Source organism: Acipenser ruthenus, chromosome 6, assembly GCF_902713425.1.
Source record: "Acipenser ruthenus chromosome 6, fAciRut3.2 maternal haplotype, whole genome shotgun sequence".
In the NCBI taxonomy this organism is placed as follows: Eukaryota; Metazoa; Chordata; class Actinopteri; order Acipenseriformes; family Acipenseridae; genus Acipenser; species Acipenser ruthenus.
The window spans coordinates 39,625,675-39,641,720 of NC_081194.1; the positions used below are offsets into that span (position 1 = coordinate 39,625,675).

The 16,046-nt window shown below is 39.1% G+C and overlaps 1 protein-coding gene across 1 annotated transcript in view; it reads right to left on the bottom strand.

Moving 5' to 3' along the window:
• Positions 1–10,237: 10,237 nt before the first annotated feature.
• Positions 10,238–16,046, bottom strand: part of galnt2 (UDP-N-acetyl-alpha-D-galactosamine:polypeptide N-acetylgalactosaminyltransferase 2) — a 140,142-nt gene continuing 134,333 nt past the window's right edge. The window contains exons 15-16 of the mRNA XM_034921702.2: positions 14,217–14,336; positions 10,238–10,431 (exon numbers count right to left, since the gene is read on the bottom strand). Of these exons, the coding sequence (XP_034777593.2) occupies positions 10,276–10,431; positions 14,217–14,336 (276 nt within the window). The 3' untranslated portion in view covers positions 10,238–10,275. The remainder of the gene's footprint in view (positions 10,432–14,216; positions 14,337–16,046) is intronic.

Sequence of the window (16,046 nt, forward strand, 5' to 3'; positions counted from 1 at the left end):
GGATTGAACCCACAACCCTCCGGTCAAGAGTCCAGAGCCCTAACCACTACTCCACACTGCTGCCCCGACTCCACACTGCTGCCCCTGGTTGACAGCTCATCCAGGAGCCTCAAAGTCGTGATGCTCCATAATGGTAACAAGTACCCGTCTCTTTCCCTGGCGCACTCGGTGCACCTCAAAGAGGATTACAACAGCATCAAGACCTTGCTGGACGCCTTGAAGTACGATGAGTGATGCCACCACTGCACATCAAATTGGGCCTTATGAAACAATTTGTCAGAGCTCTAGATAAGGAGTCGGCAGCCTTCAAGTACCTTCAAGAATTCTTCCCTAAGCTGTCTGAGGCAAAGGTCAAAGCCGGTGTCTTCGTCGGACCACAGATAAAGAAGATCCTGGAGTGCAATGAATTCCCCAAGAATCTCACTAGTAAGGAGAAAGCGGCTTGGAACAGCTTTGTCACAGTGGTTCGGGGCTTCCTGGGCAATCACAAGGCCGAAAACTATGTGGAGCTGGTTGAGACTCTGGTGAAGAACTACGGCACAATGGGCTGTAGGATGTCATCTTGATAAATTCAAGGAGAACATGGGAGCGTACTTGGAGGAGCAAGGCGAGCGCTTCCACCAGGATATACTGGACTTTGAACGCCGCTACCAAGGACAGTATAACGAGAACATGATGGGAGACTACATTTGGGGGCTGATTCGTGAAAGTGATTTACAGTATAATCGTATAATGAAGTGGGTGTGTATGTGTTGTAAGTGTACATGTGTATCCATTGCTAGAGCACCAGTGCACCATGATGATGGATGTCTCATGTGTCATCTGAAAAGAGTTGCATGTTCTATGTCTTACCTGATGACGACAGTCTGCGGTTGCTTGTGTTTTCTGGTTCCTTTTGCTGCTTGTGTGGGGGTGGGAATGGTGAGTTAGGGTTTTTGTGGTGATGAGTTCAACCCTAACTGATTTTTTGCAATGAATTTCCTTGCTTTTTCATTATGAACGACACCACTTCTGTGGAGGTGTTCCATACATGACTCCTGCATTTTACCACATTTTATTAGACATGTTAATGCAAAGAGTGCAAACTTAGTAATTCTAGAGTAGTGTGTTAGGTATATCGAGAGCACCAAAGTGTAGGAAATGAGATATACAGACGTGCTCAAATTTGTTGGTACCCCTCCACAAAAAATGAAGAATGCACAATTTTCTCTGAAATAACTTGAAACTGACAAAAGTAATTGGCATCCACCATTGTTTATTCCATATTTAATAGAAATCAGACTTTGCTTTTGATTTTTTATTCAACATAATATTGTAAATAATAAAACAAATGAAAATGGCATGGACAAAAATGATGGGACCGCTAACCTAATATTTTGTTGCACAACCTTTAGAGGCAATCACTGCAATCAAACGTTTTCTGTAGCTCTCAATGAGACTTCTGCACCTGTTAACAGGTAGTTTGGCCCACTCTTCCTGAGCAAACTGCTCCAGCTGTCTCAGGTTTGATGGGTGCCTTCTCCAGACTGCAAGTTTCAGCTCTTTCCTTAGATGTTCGATAGGATTCAGATCAGGACTCATAGAAGGCCACTTCAGAATAGTCCAATGTTTTGTTCTATCCATTCTTGGGTGCTTTTAGCTGTGTGTTTTGGGTCATTATCCTGTTGGAGGACCCATGACCTGCGACTGAGACAGAGCTTTCTGACACTGGGCAGTACGTTTCGCTCCAGAATGCCTTGATAGTCTTCAGATTTCATTGTGCCCTGCACAGATTCAAGGCACCCTGTGCCAAGCGCAGCAAAGCAGCCCCAAACCATAACCGAGCCTCCTCCATGTTTCACTGTAGGTATGGTGTTCTTTTCTTTGAAAGCTTCATTTTTTCGTCTGTGAACATAGAGCTGATGTGACTTGCCAAATAGCTCCAGTTTTGACTCATCTGTCCAAAGGACATTCTCCCAGAAGGATTGTGGCTTGTCAATATGCATTTTAGCAAATTCCAGTCTGGCTTTTTTATGTTTTTCTTTCAAAAGTGGAGTCCTCCTGGGTCTTCTTCCATGGAGCCCACTTTCGCTCACAAAGAGAGGGATGGTGCGATCAGAAACTGACGTACCTTCACCTTGGAGTTCAGCTTGTATCTCTTTGGCAGTTATCCTTGGTTCTTTTTCTACCATTCGCACTATCCTTCTGTTTCAATGGAGCGCCTGTCTGAAAACAATCATTTCATTAAAACATAACAACTCCAAAAAGTACACAAAGCAAACCCGTTTCCACATATAAATTACACCAACAATAATTCCCCCCCATGGTATGTTTAAAAGAAAACAGTAAAGAAATGAAAAAGGAAACAATGTACACTTACATGCTGAATACAGTAATTACATGTCCTTTCTCTTCAAAAAACTATCCAGTGTTGATTGCTCCTCACGCTCGTTGCCTGGTTGCAGTTTGTGTGAAGATGACTGACAGGCAACAATTGCATTCGTCATGCATGATTCGTACTACAATAGGTCATCTTTGATTTAGAGTTATCTTTGAATTAGTCATCCATGGTCTTTGATTTCACTGAGAGAATAACACACATGACACTGGAGAAAGTTCGGTGTCAGTCAGTACTGAGATCATTGTATCCAGGTCGATCCTGTACGTGGTCTTTCTAATAGTGCTCATTTCTTGTCAGTTCTTGCTGTTGGTATCATTAAAAACGGGTGCTCGTTATAAGAAGGGTTTGTTATATTTAAGTTAGCCTGTAATGATATATATATATACACACATACAGTGCCTATAGAAAGTCTACACGCCCTTTCAAAATGTTCACCTTTTGTTACCTTATAGACTGGAACTAAAAAGCATTAAAATATATATTTTTTCATTTATTACATATCCTACCCCACAACTTCCAAGTGAAAAAAATATTCTGGAAATTTGTAGAAAGGTAATTAAAAATAAAAACTGAAATAGCTTGGTTGGATAAGTGTCCACCCCCCTTGTAATAGCAATCCTAAATTAGCTCAGGTGTAACCAATCGCCTTCAAAATCACACACCAAGTTAAGTGGCCTCCACCTGTGTTAAATTTTAGTGATTCACATAATTTCAGGATAAATTCAGCAGTTCCTGTAGGTTCTCTGCTGGGTAGTGCATTTCAAAGCAAAGACTCAACCATGAGCACCAAGGCGCTTTCAAAAGAACTCCGGGACAAAGTTGTTGAAAGGCACAGATCAGGTGATGGGTATAAAAAATATCAAAGGCCTTGAATATCCCTTGGAGCACGGTCAAGACGATTATTAAGAAGTGGAAGGTGTATGGCACCACCAAGACCCTGCCTGGATCAGGCCGTCCCTCCAAACTGGATGACCGAGCAAGAAGAAGACTGATCAGGGAGGCTACCAAGAAGCCAATGGCAACTTTGCAAGAGCTACAGGCTTTTATGGCCAAGACTGGTCAAAGTGTGCATGTGACAACAATATTCCAAGCACAAATCTGGCTTGTATGGTAGGGTGGCAATAAGGAAGCCATTACTCAAGAAAGCCCACCTTGAATCCCGTTTGAAGTATGCAAAACAACACTTCTGTATGTGGCAAAAAGTTTTGTGGTCTGACGAAACTAAAATTGAACTTTTTTGCCTAAATGCAAAGCGTTATGTTTGGCGCAAACCCAACACAGCGCATCACCCAAAGAACACCATCCCTACTGTGAAGCATGGTGGTGGCAGCATCATGTTATGGGGATGTTTCTCATCGGCAGGGACTGGGGCACTTCTCAGGATAGAAGGAGAAATGAATGGAGCAAAGTACAGAGAAGTCCTTGAGGAAAACCTGCTGCCCTCTGCAAGAAAGCTGAAACTGGGACGGAAGTTCACCTTTCAGCATGACAACGACCCAAAGCACACAGCCAAAGCTACACTGAAGTGGCTAAGGAACAAAAAGGTAAATGTCCTTGAGTGGCCCAGTCAGAGCCCCAACCTAAATCCAATCGAAAATTTGTGGCATGACTTGAAGATTGCTGTCCATCAATGCTCCCCAAGTAACGTGACAGAGCTTGAACAGTTTTGTAAAGAAGAATGGTCAAATATTGCCAAATCTAGGTGTGCAAAGTTGGTAGAGACTTATCCCAACAGACTCACAGCTGTAATTGCTGCCAAAGGTGCTTCCACTAAGTATTAACTCAGGGGGGTGGAGACTTATCCAATTATGATCTTTCAGTTTTGTATTTTTAATATATAACTTTTTTCCCCTTAACAATGTGGAGTATGGTGTGTAGATAAGTGGAAAAAAATTTAAATGCATGAAACTCTGAGGCGCTGACACAGACACCCTGGAACCTTTTCCCTGGACCGAGAGGGACAACCGGTACATGGACATGGACCACTTCACCAAGTGGACCTAGGTGTATGCCATTCCAGACCAGAGAGCCACCACCTTCGCAGAGGTACTGCTGGGTGGCATGTTCAGCCGGTTCGGGGTCCTGGAGGAGCTACACAGTGACAGTGGCGGCTGGTCATCCACAAGACCAGGACAACATCGCTCTACCCGCACAGTGACGGCCTGGTGGAGTGGCTCAACAGGACTCTCGCCACCCAGCTTGCCATTTAGACCTCCTGACACCAGTACGATTGGGACCAGCATCTGCCCCTGGTCCTGATGGCCTACTGGACGGTTGTCCAGGAGTCCACCGGGTGCACGCCCACAGCGCTCATGTTCAGGAGGTAGGAGGTGGACTTAGTGTTCGGTAGGCTACCAACCACCAGCCCCCCCGAGCTGACTGGAATGGAATACCTCCAGCAGCTCCAGGACTGACTGGACTACACACTGCTTCGTCCGGGAGCACTTGTCATCGGCTGGCCAACGACAGAAGTGGCTTATGATACCCTGCGTAAGAAAGGGCTCTGCCCCAAGCTGACCAGCCACTCATTGGGAGGGCCCCTGGGACAGTTGGACTACGTGAGGGACAGTAGATAGTAGGCCAATGGGACATTTGGCCCTAAGGTGGAGGTAATGTAATGAACATGACCGACTGCACATTGCTCCACCTGCCTGAGGCTGTGTGAGGTGTTTGTCTCAGGACTGGCAGTGGTGTGTAAATTAGTTGGGCAAAGTCCGCTGGGATTGGGTAACTATTTTGGGGAAATGGTTGATTCTGTAAATATTTGATTATTGTTTTCTTGCCCTTTTTGTGTTGTCATGTTCTGTTGTTGATTGAGAAGGTTGTTTTGCATCTGTGGGGTATGAACATGCATGATTGAGTGAGAGTGGTATTGTACTGCTTGTGGCTGGCAGTGCTTGCATTATAAAACAGCCTTTAAAAGAGCTACTGTGTCTGCCTCTCTCCTTTCACGTAAAGAACTCATAACGGTGCTAGCACCGTTACAGTATTCATTTGTATTAGACTCAGCCTACGTCGCCTATTGCAAATTTAGCATTATTTTATGTGTGGTTGCTGTTGCAAACTTGAATGTGTTTTTTTACAAAGACTGAAAAGATGAAATGATATCCCAGTTTTAAGGTAGAATCTAAATCATTGGGTCCTGGAAATGCTGTGGCTGAACTTGATGCAGGTATATGTGCGGCTAAAATGGGCATACTCCCGTCTTTTTGTATGGTTTTGGAAACAAAAACTCATCTCGCGTTTTGCTTTTAACAAAACAAAAAAACAGCTTACATGTTATATGTATTATTGTACTTCAGTAACAATATTATGCATAACGGTTTTTTTCAAAAAAAAAAAATTATTAAAAAGGTTTTTTTTGTGATGTGAGATATTTCAGTGTTTTCTTTCTTAAACAGTGCATGTGTCAACTTGCCAGCAAAATGAGCACATTTGCAGATCTATCTAATCCAGCACTTCTCAATTTTTTTATTTTTCCAAAAAACAAACAGTTTTATAATATATCCTTCAGCTTTGGAGAAAAAATAATCCCTCAAACAAGGTTATATTTGTTGTAAACATGAATCTGGAGTTTTTTTTTTGTATTTAACATGTTTTCTTGAATTATCTTATATTAAGTGTAGGGTGCCAATACTTTTGACTGGAACTATTATACACGACACCTTCACATGCTAGGTATCATGTTGGAACAAAAAAACCTGCGTCAGTGATGTAGTAAGTGCATTTTACTTGGATCAAAAATGCCAGAAGTTTTCAAATCAGAGATTTGATAAATCATTTTTTCTGTTTGTTTGCAACTGAATCACCATGGTAGCAGTTAACATTGTGAATTTGTTTTTCTCTGCATGGACTCCTGCCAGACAATGAACCCCTGCCCCCCCCCTCCCACCCCACCTTCCAGGCAGCTTCCCCAGGAAACCATCATTTCTGTATTGTTAGTAGTATTGTCCTGTATTGTACAGTAAGTGAGCACTGGCATGTGCCAGCATAGCAAGGGCTGCTTTTCAGAACTAGAAGATAAACAAGGACACACGGCTGCTTAGATTTGAATTTTTCTTCATTGAAACCAATTTAACCCTAAACAGTTCTGTTGGCCTAATGAGATTAAAGAATTATGTGCCAAAAATAAAGAAATTTATTTCAGAGGAGATGAGAAATGGGCAGATGGTGGAAAGCTTAGCGGATCAGCAGTGGGATTGGATGCCTCCTGACTGCAATTTAATCAAAATCAGTTTGTGAAAAAAAATGCTCACCACAAATTACTGTGGACTGAATAACTCAGCAATCTTCTGACTCCACTCAATATTCCCTCCAAAGCAGGACTGCTGCACAGCTCTCACTGTGACTGCCAGTAGCATTGCCAACATTTGGAAACTGTTCAACGGGACGCTCGTCCCCTGGGCGGGGGGTTATACACATCATACACAAAAAACACTATCATATGATAGGCGTATCCCCTCAACTCAACACCACACGAGCAGCATGGCAGTAAACAGACACAATGAAGCATTCTTACCTTTGTATAAGTTAATGATCAGCAGATGTGTCAGCCGCACGAAGAGCACTGCGTGTGGTTTTCACCAACTACTGTGCAGAATAAATGCATTTTTTTCTATTTGTAAATATCGGGACTTTCTTCCTATGCATCAGGACGCAGGACATTTGCTAGGAAATCGGGACTGTCCTGACCATATAGGGACTGTTGGCATGTATTATTATTATTATTATTATTATTATTTATTTCTTAGCAGACGCCCTTATCCAGGGCGTACAGTCGTAAACAAATACATTTCAAGAATGTATTTGGTTAATGATTCAAAGTTGATCCGAGTGAACAATGCCGTCTTCAGAATGTGATTTTGTGCACATGTCAATAATAATCTGCAATATGGCTTTGGATATGCATAGTATTTTTATATTTTGTATGTTGTGCACAACAGACCCACATACCATGCGCAAAATGACTGGAATATTTTCTCAATTTTATCTAAAAAAATAAGGTCTGCAATAGTATCAGCAAAGACTAGTATTAGATAGTATGCTGCACCTTGGCAGTTACAGAAATGAAGAACTGATACACCACCCAGGCATTGGTAGTAAATGGGTAAACTGCACATATTAAAATACGTTGCCTGATGATTATCTATTTTTAGACACCAAGATATTAAGTAAACAAGGGGGTAAAAAACATGATAAATGTCCTCCTCCTTGGCACCACATAACAGCAGGGGTTACTTTGTCATTGTATTTTTCATATGCTATGCCTTTGTTAGAGTAGGTGTAACTTGTGTTCTTTACTGACAAATACTAGGCCTTGCCAAGTAACACAAAAATACCATAATCTGGGTTGTTATAGCTTTTTAAAAATATAGTCCCGATCTTATTTCCTCATATTGTTATGGCATTTTTAAAGGCCATGAAACATGAGGCAACTTTCAGCTAGCTTTTTCTGGCAACTTTTTAAGCAACTAGTTGGCACGGGACAGTTTTCGGCAATTTTACAGTTTTCATGTAATAGGTGTCACAACAGTGTGTCACCTTGGTGAAAAGTGCTTACAAATTGCGCAGAAAAAGTTGCCTAAAAGTTCATGGGCTTTAGAACTCATAAAATAATCTGGTATTTACTGCATTGTTAGCTATGTGGGTGTCTCTGCACAGGTTCACACCAGTTTAAATTGATCTAAAGGACATAAAATAAGTGAAAAGTTCTACGCATGAAGTTTTAAATATAGAATTTCTTTAATTTTCTTGGTAAAACTATCATTATAAAAAAGGCAGGTCAAGATGTTCAATTTGAGACCACAGATAGCCAACAGCAATGGAGTCTGGCACACCATTAAACTGCAGTTTCTCATGAAAACGTGTCTTGTGACTGGTAAACGTTTATGACTGAGGATAAATAATTATCTTACCTTTTTCTCTTTTTGTGATTTTTTCATATCATTGATTTTGTTCAAGGTTATGTTTATCTTTGTGAAGCATTGTCATTTTCTGGCAAGTGACTTGTTTTTAACAATACTCCAGAACAGCTTAATAAATATACAAGTTATTTATTTATTTATAAAATTTAGAATATGAGTGACATCTGTGTGAAATCCACATATTTTAGTACTCTCAAATACTAACTCTAATATATTCCAAATCACCAAATACATTTTTTTAATGTATATTTTTGAGGCTCCAGCAAGACAATCTTGATGGCTAGAAATTGACAGAATTTCATCCCAGGACAGAGGGATTTAAAAACATTGAAACACTTTTAATCACTGATTTATATATAAAGGCATTTATTTAAGTTAAATCTTTTTTTTAAGGATGAAATTGCATTATATCTATAAAACAATGAACAAGTACAAGCTTTGTACAGTAGACCAACTCACTATCAACTTGATTTGTTACATATAAACTAGTATCTGTTTCCCCCCCCGAAAAATGCTTTACATCGAAATCAAACTGTCTGCATTGTTGTAAAATGCTACACTAAACCATTGTCACAACTATGAGTAGGATTAAGCTTGAAACAAGGAAGTTAATTAATTATACAGTAACACCCATTGAATCATATACTTTGCACTATAACCTAGCATTTTATACTTTCAAATCTCAAGTAAAAATGCATTGACATTTTAAATTTTACAGTGAATAACTTTGGCACACTGTTTTATGTAAACATTTGTATCCAATGAAAAACTAAGAAAGCCCCCTCCCAGTCACTTTAACTAAATAATGTATCTGAAAGATGTTTTTACATGTTTATATTTGCATCTTTAAAGATAAGCAGTTCTAAATATGTTGTCAGTATTTGTTTGTTTTGTTTTATGCAGACGTGCTAATTATCATGATATTGGGAACATTTAAAAATATTAATTTGCAACCACATAATATTCATTTTATAGGTAACAAAATAGGGCCACAGTTGTAGCAGTCTGGTACTGAATCCAGAGTGCAAACCTGGCATATGCCACTTCAAGCACCATTTACCTAGCCAGTGCATACCTATTAGGAAAGATACTTGGAAGTCACTTCCCTACTTACAAAACAGTCAAACGATATGAGTATCTAATAAAAATGAAATCAATAGTTAAGATTTTTTTTCATTCTATGTAGTGTTATCAAACCACAACCAATTCCATTATGAATATAAACAATGGAATGATAATCCTGAAGACACTGTGCTGTTCTTTTCCTCTTATGTATGTCAATTAAAAAAAAATGAAAAAAATGAACTAAATAAGAAAACAAACAAAAAAAATAAGTTTTAACATTTTCAAGTAACCATGAAGGGCAAAAGGACCAGTTAAATATTGAATAACATCAGTAGCATCCAGCGCTAAAGTAGGCTCAGCAGCATCAAGTCCTTACTTTTCCAGCAACTGTTCCATTTTGGTGAGTGAGGCCATTTCATCAACTTTGTCCATTCTTTCAGACAATGCAAATTATTATTGGAAATAGAAGATAATTATTTCAGGTGTACATAATAGAAAATATAGCAAGTTCATATCCAGCAGGTTGGAAAATAAATGACATGGCATCTATGCTTTCTTCCTTAACATGGTGGTGCCAGGACAGCTTCTTTATTGCTTTCTCTTGGATGACAGCACCATGTTCATACACTACACAAATACACTGCTGCTGAGGAGTCTACCGATCTTGAGGGACCCAGGAATACAATATCTTTGCATTCTACAGGATGAAAATGTAATATCCATAGGGAATGTAGAGGGAATAGCGTCAAATACTCACTACATGTTCTCACTTCCAAAACTGGAACAAGATGGAACACTGAGGTATATAGTTGCATGGAAATCATCTTTTTTTTTTTATCAAATCAAATAATGTCCTCATATCTCTGTCTTTAGTATGTGCTGGATTTTTACTGAATTTTTTTTTTTTTACTTCTGTAGATTCAGTGTGAATTTCCACTGTTGACTCAGTGATGGGCTACAGACTTCTACTGTCAGACCACCAGTCCTGGCACTTCGACTGTCCAAACAGAGGTTGCTTTCTACATGTCTCAACTTGGAGTTGTTTTCAATCTGCTCCCATTTCTATAAAACAAGATAGTGAACACAAAACACAACAATTAGGGAAGCAATAGCACATGTATATTTTACCGCAGACACATGTGGAAAGTAGTTACCACCCTGACAGTTAAAAAATGAAATGTATGTGAAGCAGCAGATTAGAGCGACACTACAATGATTGGTAATTGCAAATGGCAGCATGCGGTTGCATATTAACAATGAAAAGTATTTCTGAATTTTCAGAATTGCTAGATAAACAGCTATTAGGATGTTGTTAGGGTGCACAGATTTTGTTTATTAATATACTGGGTTGCGTTTTGAGTAGAGAATGAATGGTTCCGAAGGGTAGATGCAGTTGTATTGTTTTGGGGATATTTCAGGGTCCACCTGGGGTTTGCAGACAGATCACAAGGGGTCCCCAAACAAACAGGCTGGGTACCTCAGAATTAGCAAGGACTTTTCAAAGACACTAGGCAATTTATATGAAGATCTTTAAGTACATTTATTCCCCAGACTTTCCTGTTTCACACATCCCTCTACACTGTATGTTTTTTCATTTAGAACTTTAAACACTTCATTCTAAATTCTGAGATAAAACTGTAAGATAGTAAATTTGACAAAAACTTTGGCGAACACCTTCATCAGTGTTATGATTTGAACTGTTGTGGTGGTATTTCATATCATAAGAAATTATGAAACTAGAAAACAATTAATCTGTCCCATATTATTATTATTATTATTTATTTCTTAGCAGTGGGCAGTGGAGTTGTAGAACCTTTATTTTTATATTTGTGATTTCTTTAAAAATGCAATAAATCACTGGAGTAACTTTTTAGCCAGACCATATCTGGTGTCACATTTTAAGGAACTTAAAATCTGTCTGATTATTTTAATGAAAAGTGTCTTATTTTGAAGTGGAGCAGAAAAGTTGGTTTGACTATTTCCTGAGCAGATTTAGTTTGAAGTCTCTAGAAATGTGTGATTCTGCAACAAGAAGTCAGTGTGTCTGATATCTAGTATACCACAATGCTCTTATTAATGCAATCCATTCTGTTTTTACCCAAGGAACACACTGTTTGACAACAATATGTCCTGGGTGTATCTGTGGAAAAGAAACTATCTTGTTCTTTCTTTGCCAGTATTGTCTCTTTCTATCCTCTTCATATATGCATTGGTTTACCCAGATCTTTTGAGCAGATTTATTTACTGAATATTTAAACTAAAACTTTAACAATTTCCCCACTATATTCCGGTTTTGACATCACCAAGAAGCAACCAAAGCGGATGACTTTTCCACCTGCAAATACAACACTGAGGATGAGGAATTACACAACAAAACATACATTGTGCAAAGGCTCTGGTGGCTCTTCACTGCTAGTTATAAACTATAACTATAAACTTCTGGAAAGTCTAAAAAAACATGTACCTGAAGTAGATGTAGTGAAAAGAACATCTTATTTTTTACACAGGTGATTCAAAAATGATATTTGAAATTAAATAACCGCAAGCCTATCTGTGCCTTTTAAAAATATGGTAGAAAAGACAAGGGTTAAATTCAACTTAAATAAGTTAAATAAGAAATGTACAATAGTATCTCGATTATTAAATCTGATGTTGCTGCCAAGCCTAATGGCTGTTAAGTCAAAGGAAACTCTCGTTCAAACACTAGAAATGCTCGTCCAACTGAAATCTATGTCCTGCAGTACTGAACCTAAAACAGGGATAAAACAGCAGAACACTTTTTAAATCCATTATACATGGTCAAAGACAACCAGGGTTTGTATCTATTTTATCAGACAACACAAAAAACTAACATCCCTGAGCACAATTGATTATTTCTATTAGCATTTAATTAATTCAAGATAAGTATGTAGGACAGATGTATTGAGTTGCTATATATAGTTCCTGGGATGTCCTGTTCCAGTGTCTAGCGTTTGTGGAAGTGCACACGTATTTCATGGTCTACTGCAGGGGTACTCAATAGGTGGACTCCGGTCTGAATCCGGACCGCAAGTACATTTTGACCGGACCGCCAAGTCATATGCCAATCTATGTTTTTACTTGCATTCCCATTGGAAATGCTGTGAATTTTTCAGACAACATGGTTCTTGTAAGAGTGTGGTGCGCGAGGGTACAGTAGGTGTCGCTGTGATAGTAAGTAGCAGATACTCTGTGCGAGCTATGAATGAAACAAAACAAAAAACAGGTCTTAGCAGCTCAAATGAAGTGAAACTCAGTGCGTTGGCTGATGTGGCCTGTTTTGTAAGTGTTAACATATCCCTTCTCTGTGGCTAATAAAAAAAAAAAAAAAAAACTGTCATTAGTAATTTTTTTTAAAAAAAAATACACAATTAAGATACAATTTTCATACCTTATGGTAAGAGTTCAGAAAATCGCACTTCACAAAGTACCAGTGCTACAAAGCCCTTTTTTGTTAAGTAGCTTTCCCAAGCCAATTAAAAAATATTACCAGTAAAACATACAATATAATGCTCTTTTTAAAAACACATATGAGTCAATGCGTATCTGTGTTACTGCTGGTACTCCTGACTCAGGGAAAGCACACAATATGGTACCATACTGTACTACTCGTGTGTATGAAACTTCACTTTGCAAGCAATGGTAGTGCAGTGGACAGAACCCCGGCCAAGACAGATACCGCATCATTCCACGATGTGTGCAAAGCTTAGCAATGAGTATGCTGATTGTATTGGTGATTAACATTGTCAAATAATCCAAGTCAGGCTTACAACACATGCAGTTAAAATGTTTCCTGTCTTAAGTATCTGCAGATCACATTATGTGTGAGGATATTCGTTCTCCAAGACGAACATTATTAATATTAATATCAGCGTTCTTGTTCTGACTGATCTCTGCGTCTCTGTATTGCTCTTGCTGAGCTCACCTGTAACTCAAGGCCCTTGAGGACCTGCCACTTCTCCCACTTACTGTGAGTATTAGCCAATTATACATGTACTGAATGTAAAATTACTGTATTTTTTATTATTTGTAAGGTGTTTTTATTTTTTATTCACTTGAAAGAGAAAGCACAGTGATTTTTCAGTTCAGTTTTTTTCTTCTTGTGCTTCAGTTCTGTTTGCTACAATTTGCTTTGTTTTTGCAATGGTGAAACACAATGTTTGGCTCTGCTAACACAGACACATAAGAATACAGTAGTTATACAATTCTATGGTTATGGCAGGGAAAGAACTCATGCAGTAGCAAGTCAGTAGAGAAGGCAGACTAATATACATTATACATAGTTTTGATTCCCCCAAAAACTCCTTTAAACCTAGTGAAGAACTCTCAAACCAACATCATGCAAAAACTATATTTGTGTAGCTCTGTGTTTGTTTGTCGGTATGGGGATGGGAGTGGAAATGTGCTCTGGACCTTGACCTTGCTGTAACCAAGAATTTTGAACCTTCACTAAAATAATTGAGTACCACTGATCCACTGTATCCGATATAACCAATCATTTTCTTTCTAAATAGACAACATGTGAATTTGTATGCATGTTTAAAGCATTTAGTTACCATGTAGCTACAAGTAAGAAAACCTGCAGCAGTATGTTATTAACAGACATATAATTCAGCGTGGCAGCATTTAAACAGCTGGAGAGTAGTTTGACAAAAAACAAGTGACTGGTTTCACAGAACCTGATTATCATGAATTGTGCACTATTTTACATCAGATGAGTGATAAATCAGAACTTTGAAACCAGTCATTTTGTGTTTGAGTTTTTCATTTAAATTAGTTTGTGATGCATCCACGTTTTCTACAGCAGAACATTTTCTTTTGAAACTCACCTGTCTGCTGTCATTCTCTCTACATCCTTGCAGTTTTATTTGAGAGCCTGAGGCTCTGTCTACAACAGTCAAGCACAGGTCCATGTGTTTAACTGACTTATCCTTAGTCAACGCCCATTCCTGAAAGGAAATGGATTTACAAAATGTTTTTTAAAAAAATGAAACGATTTAGCTACATTATAAATAAAGACGTTTTCATTTTACAGTACGTGGTATTGTCAATAAATGTGTTTCTGATATTACAGTAAACCTACAATAATACATTAACCCAGATTAGTACGCAAACTAGGGAATAAGATTTAGAAAACACTGCATATTCCCTCAGGTGAGCACCAGACAGGCTTTCTTTTACTGGCTCATTTCACAGGTTATCAATGAACAGAAAAAGCAGACATGGCAGATGTTCCTAATGTATACCAGCGCTGACCCATTTTAACCCCTTAAAAACATCACTGTGACATTTGATGGGACTGGAGCAACCAGCTCACCGACAGCTGTGGCCAGAATATTGTTTTCAAGGAAACAGGACAGAGAAGTGGCTTTTGTTAAGTGACAGATGTACACTTTTAAAGCTAGCAGTTATTTCGAAAAAAACATTTGAATATGTGGGACGTGATGATGCGTTTCTTTAATTAAAAGGTCAGGTTACTAAAAACAGCATTTAAATCACACTCCCCTGAGGCACAGTATCTTGTGATTAAAGTTAGGGGTTTCTTGAATCTTAAGATGTTTTTAACTCTTTTTCTAATGCAGTGGTGTGTTTGAGGCATGCCCTCCTAGGACTGTAAGATCGATTGAATAGCACCATAAAGCAGTGCTGTTTTTGCTGCCAATAGTGTGTGCCTAGGCTCTGAATGTTGTAAACATGCATCCTCTGTAGAGAACCCATGTTTCTGACTTCACTAGCTCTCACATGACTACACTAAAAATGACTATATTGTAGCAACCCAGGCACCGTTCCCAGGCACCTAGAACGGGAGAAGAGCAGGGATAGACACGGTTGGTCAGTCTAGGTGAAGTGGGCGGGAGCAGCGGGGGGGGGGGAGGTATAAGTACCACCTGTGCGGGAACGTGAGGGGAGAGAGTTGAAGGTTCGAGTGGAGAAAGCTGAATGAAAGAGAGGTAGAGAGGGAGGGTTCAGGGATGGGGAAAGACAGCCTATGAGGGGTCCTCCGTGAGAGAGTGTGAGAGAACGGAGCCCAGGGAGTGACGTAGCGCAAGAGACAGGGTGGGGGTTCAGGCGCGGAGTGGAGCCTAGCCACGGAGCCCGGGGGAAAGACAACCTGTGAGATGGGGCCTGGGTGAGAGAGTGTGAGAGAACGGAGCCCGGGGAGAGATGTAGAGCGAGAGACAGAGGGTGGGGGTTCAGGTGCGGAGCGGAGCCTAGCCGCAGAGCCCTGGGGAAAGACAGCCTGTGAGATGGAGCCTGTGGGAGACTGGAAGAGAGTGAGAGTGGGGTAGAGTGAGTGAAAGAAGGAGTTTTAATGTTTTTGTGACATGGAATTGGCCCAAACAAGGACCGTGTTAATTTTACCGATAAATTGGTTATTCTTTATTCAACTGCAACATGGGCAAGCTGTTCACATGAAGGAAACAATGAGTACATTAAGTACAGACAAGTAATATAATGAATGACACAAATATACAAGATACTGACTACTGTATTTAATTTAAACCCTTTCAGAATATATGACATTATTATATGATAACCTAAGCATATATATATATATATATATATATATATATATATATATATATATATATATATATATATATATATATATATATATATATATATATATATACATATACATATATACATACACACAC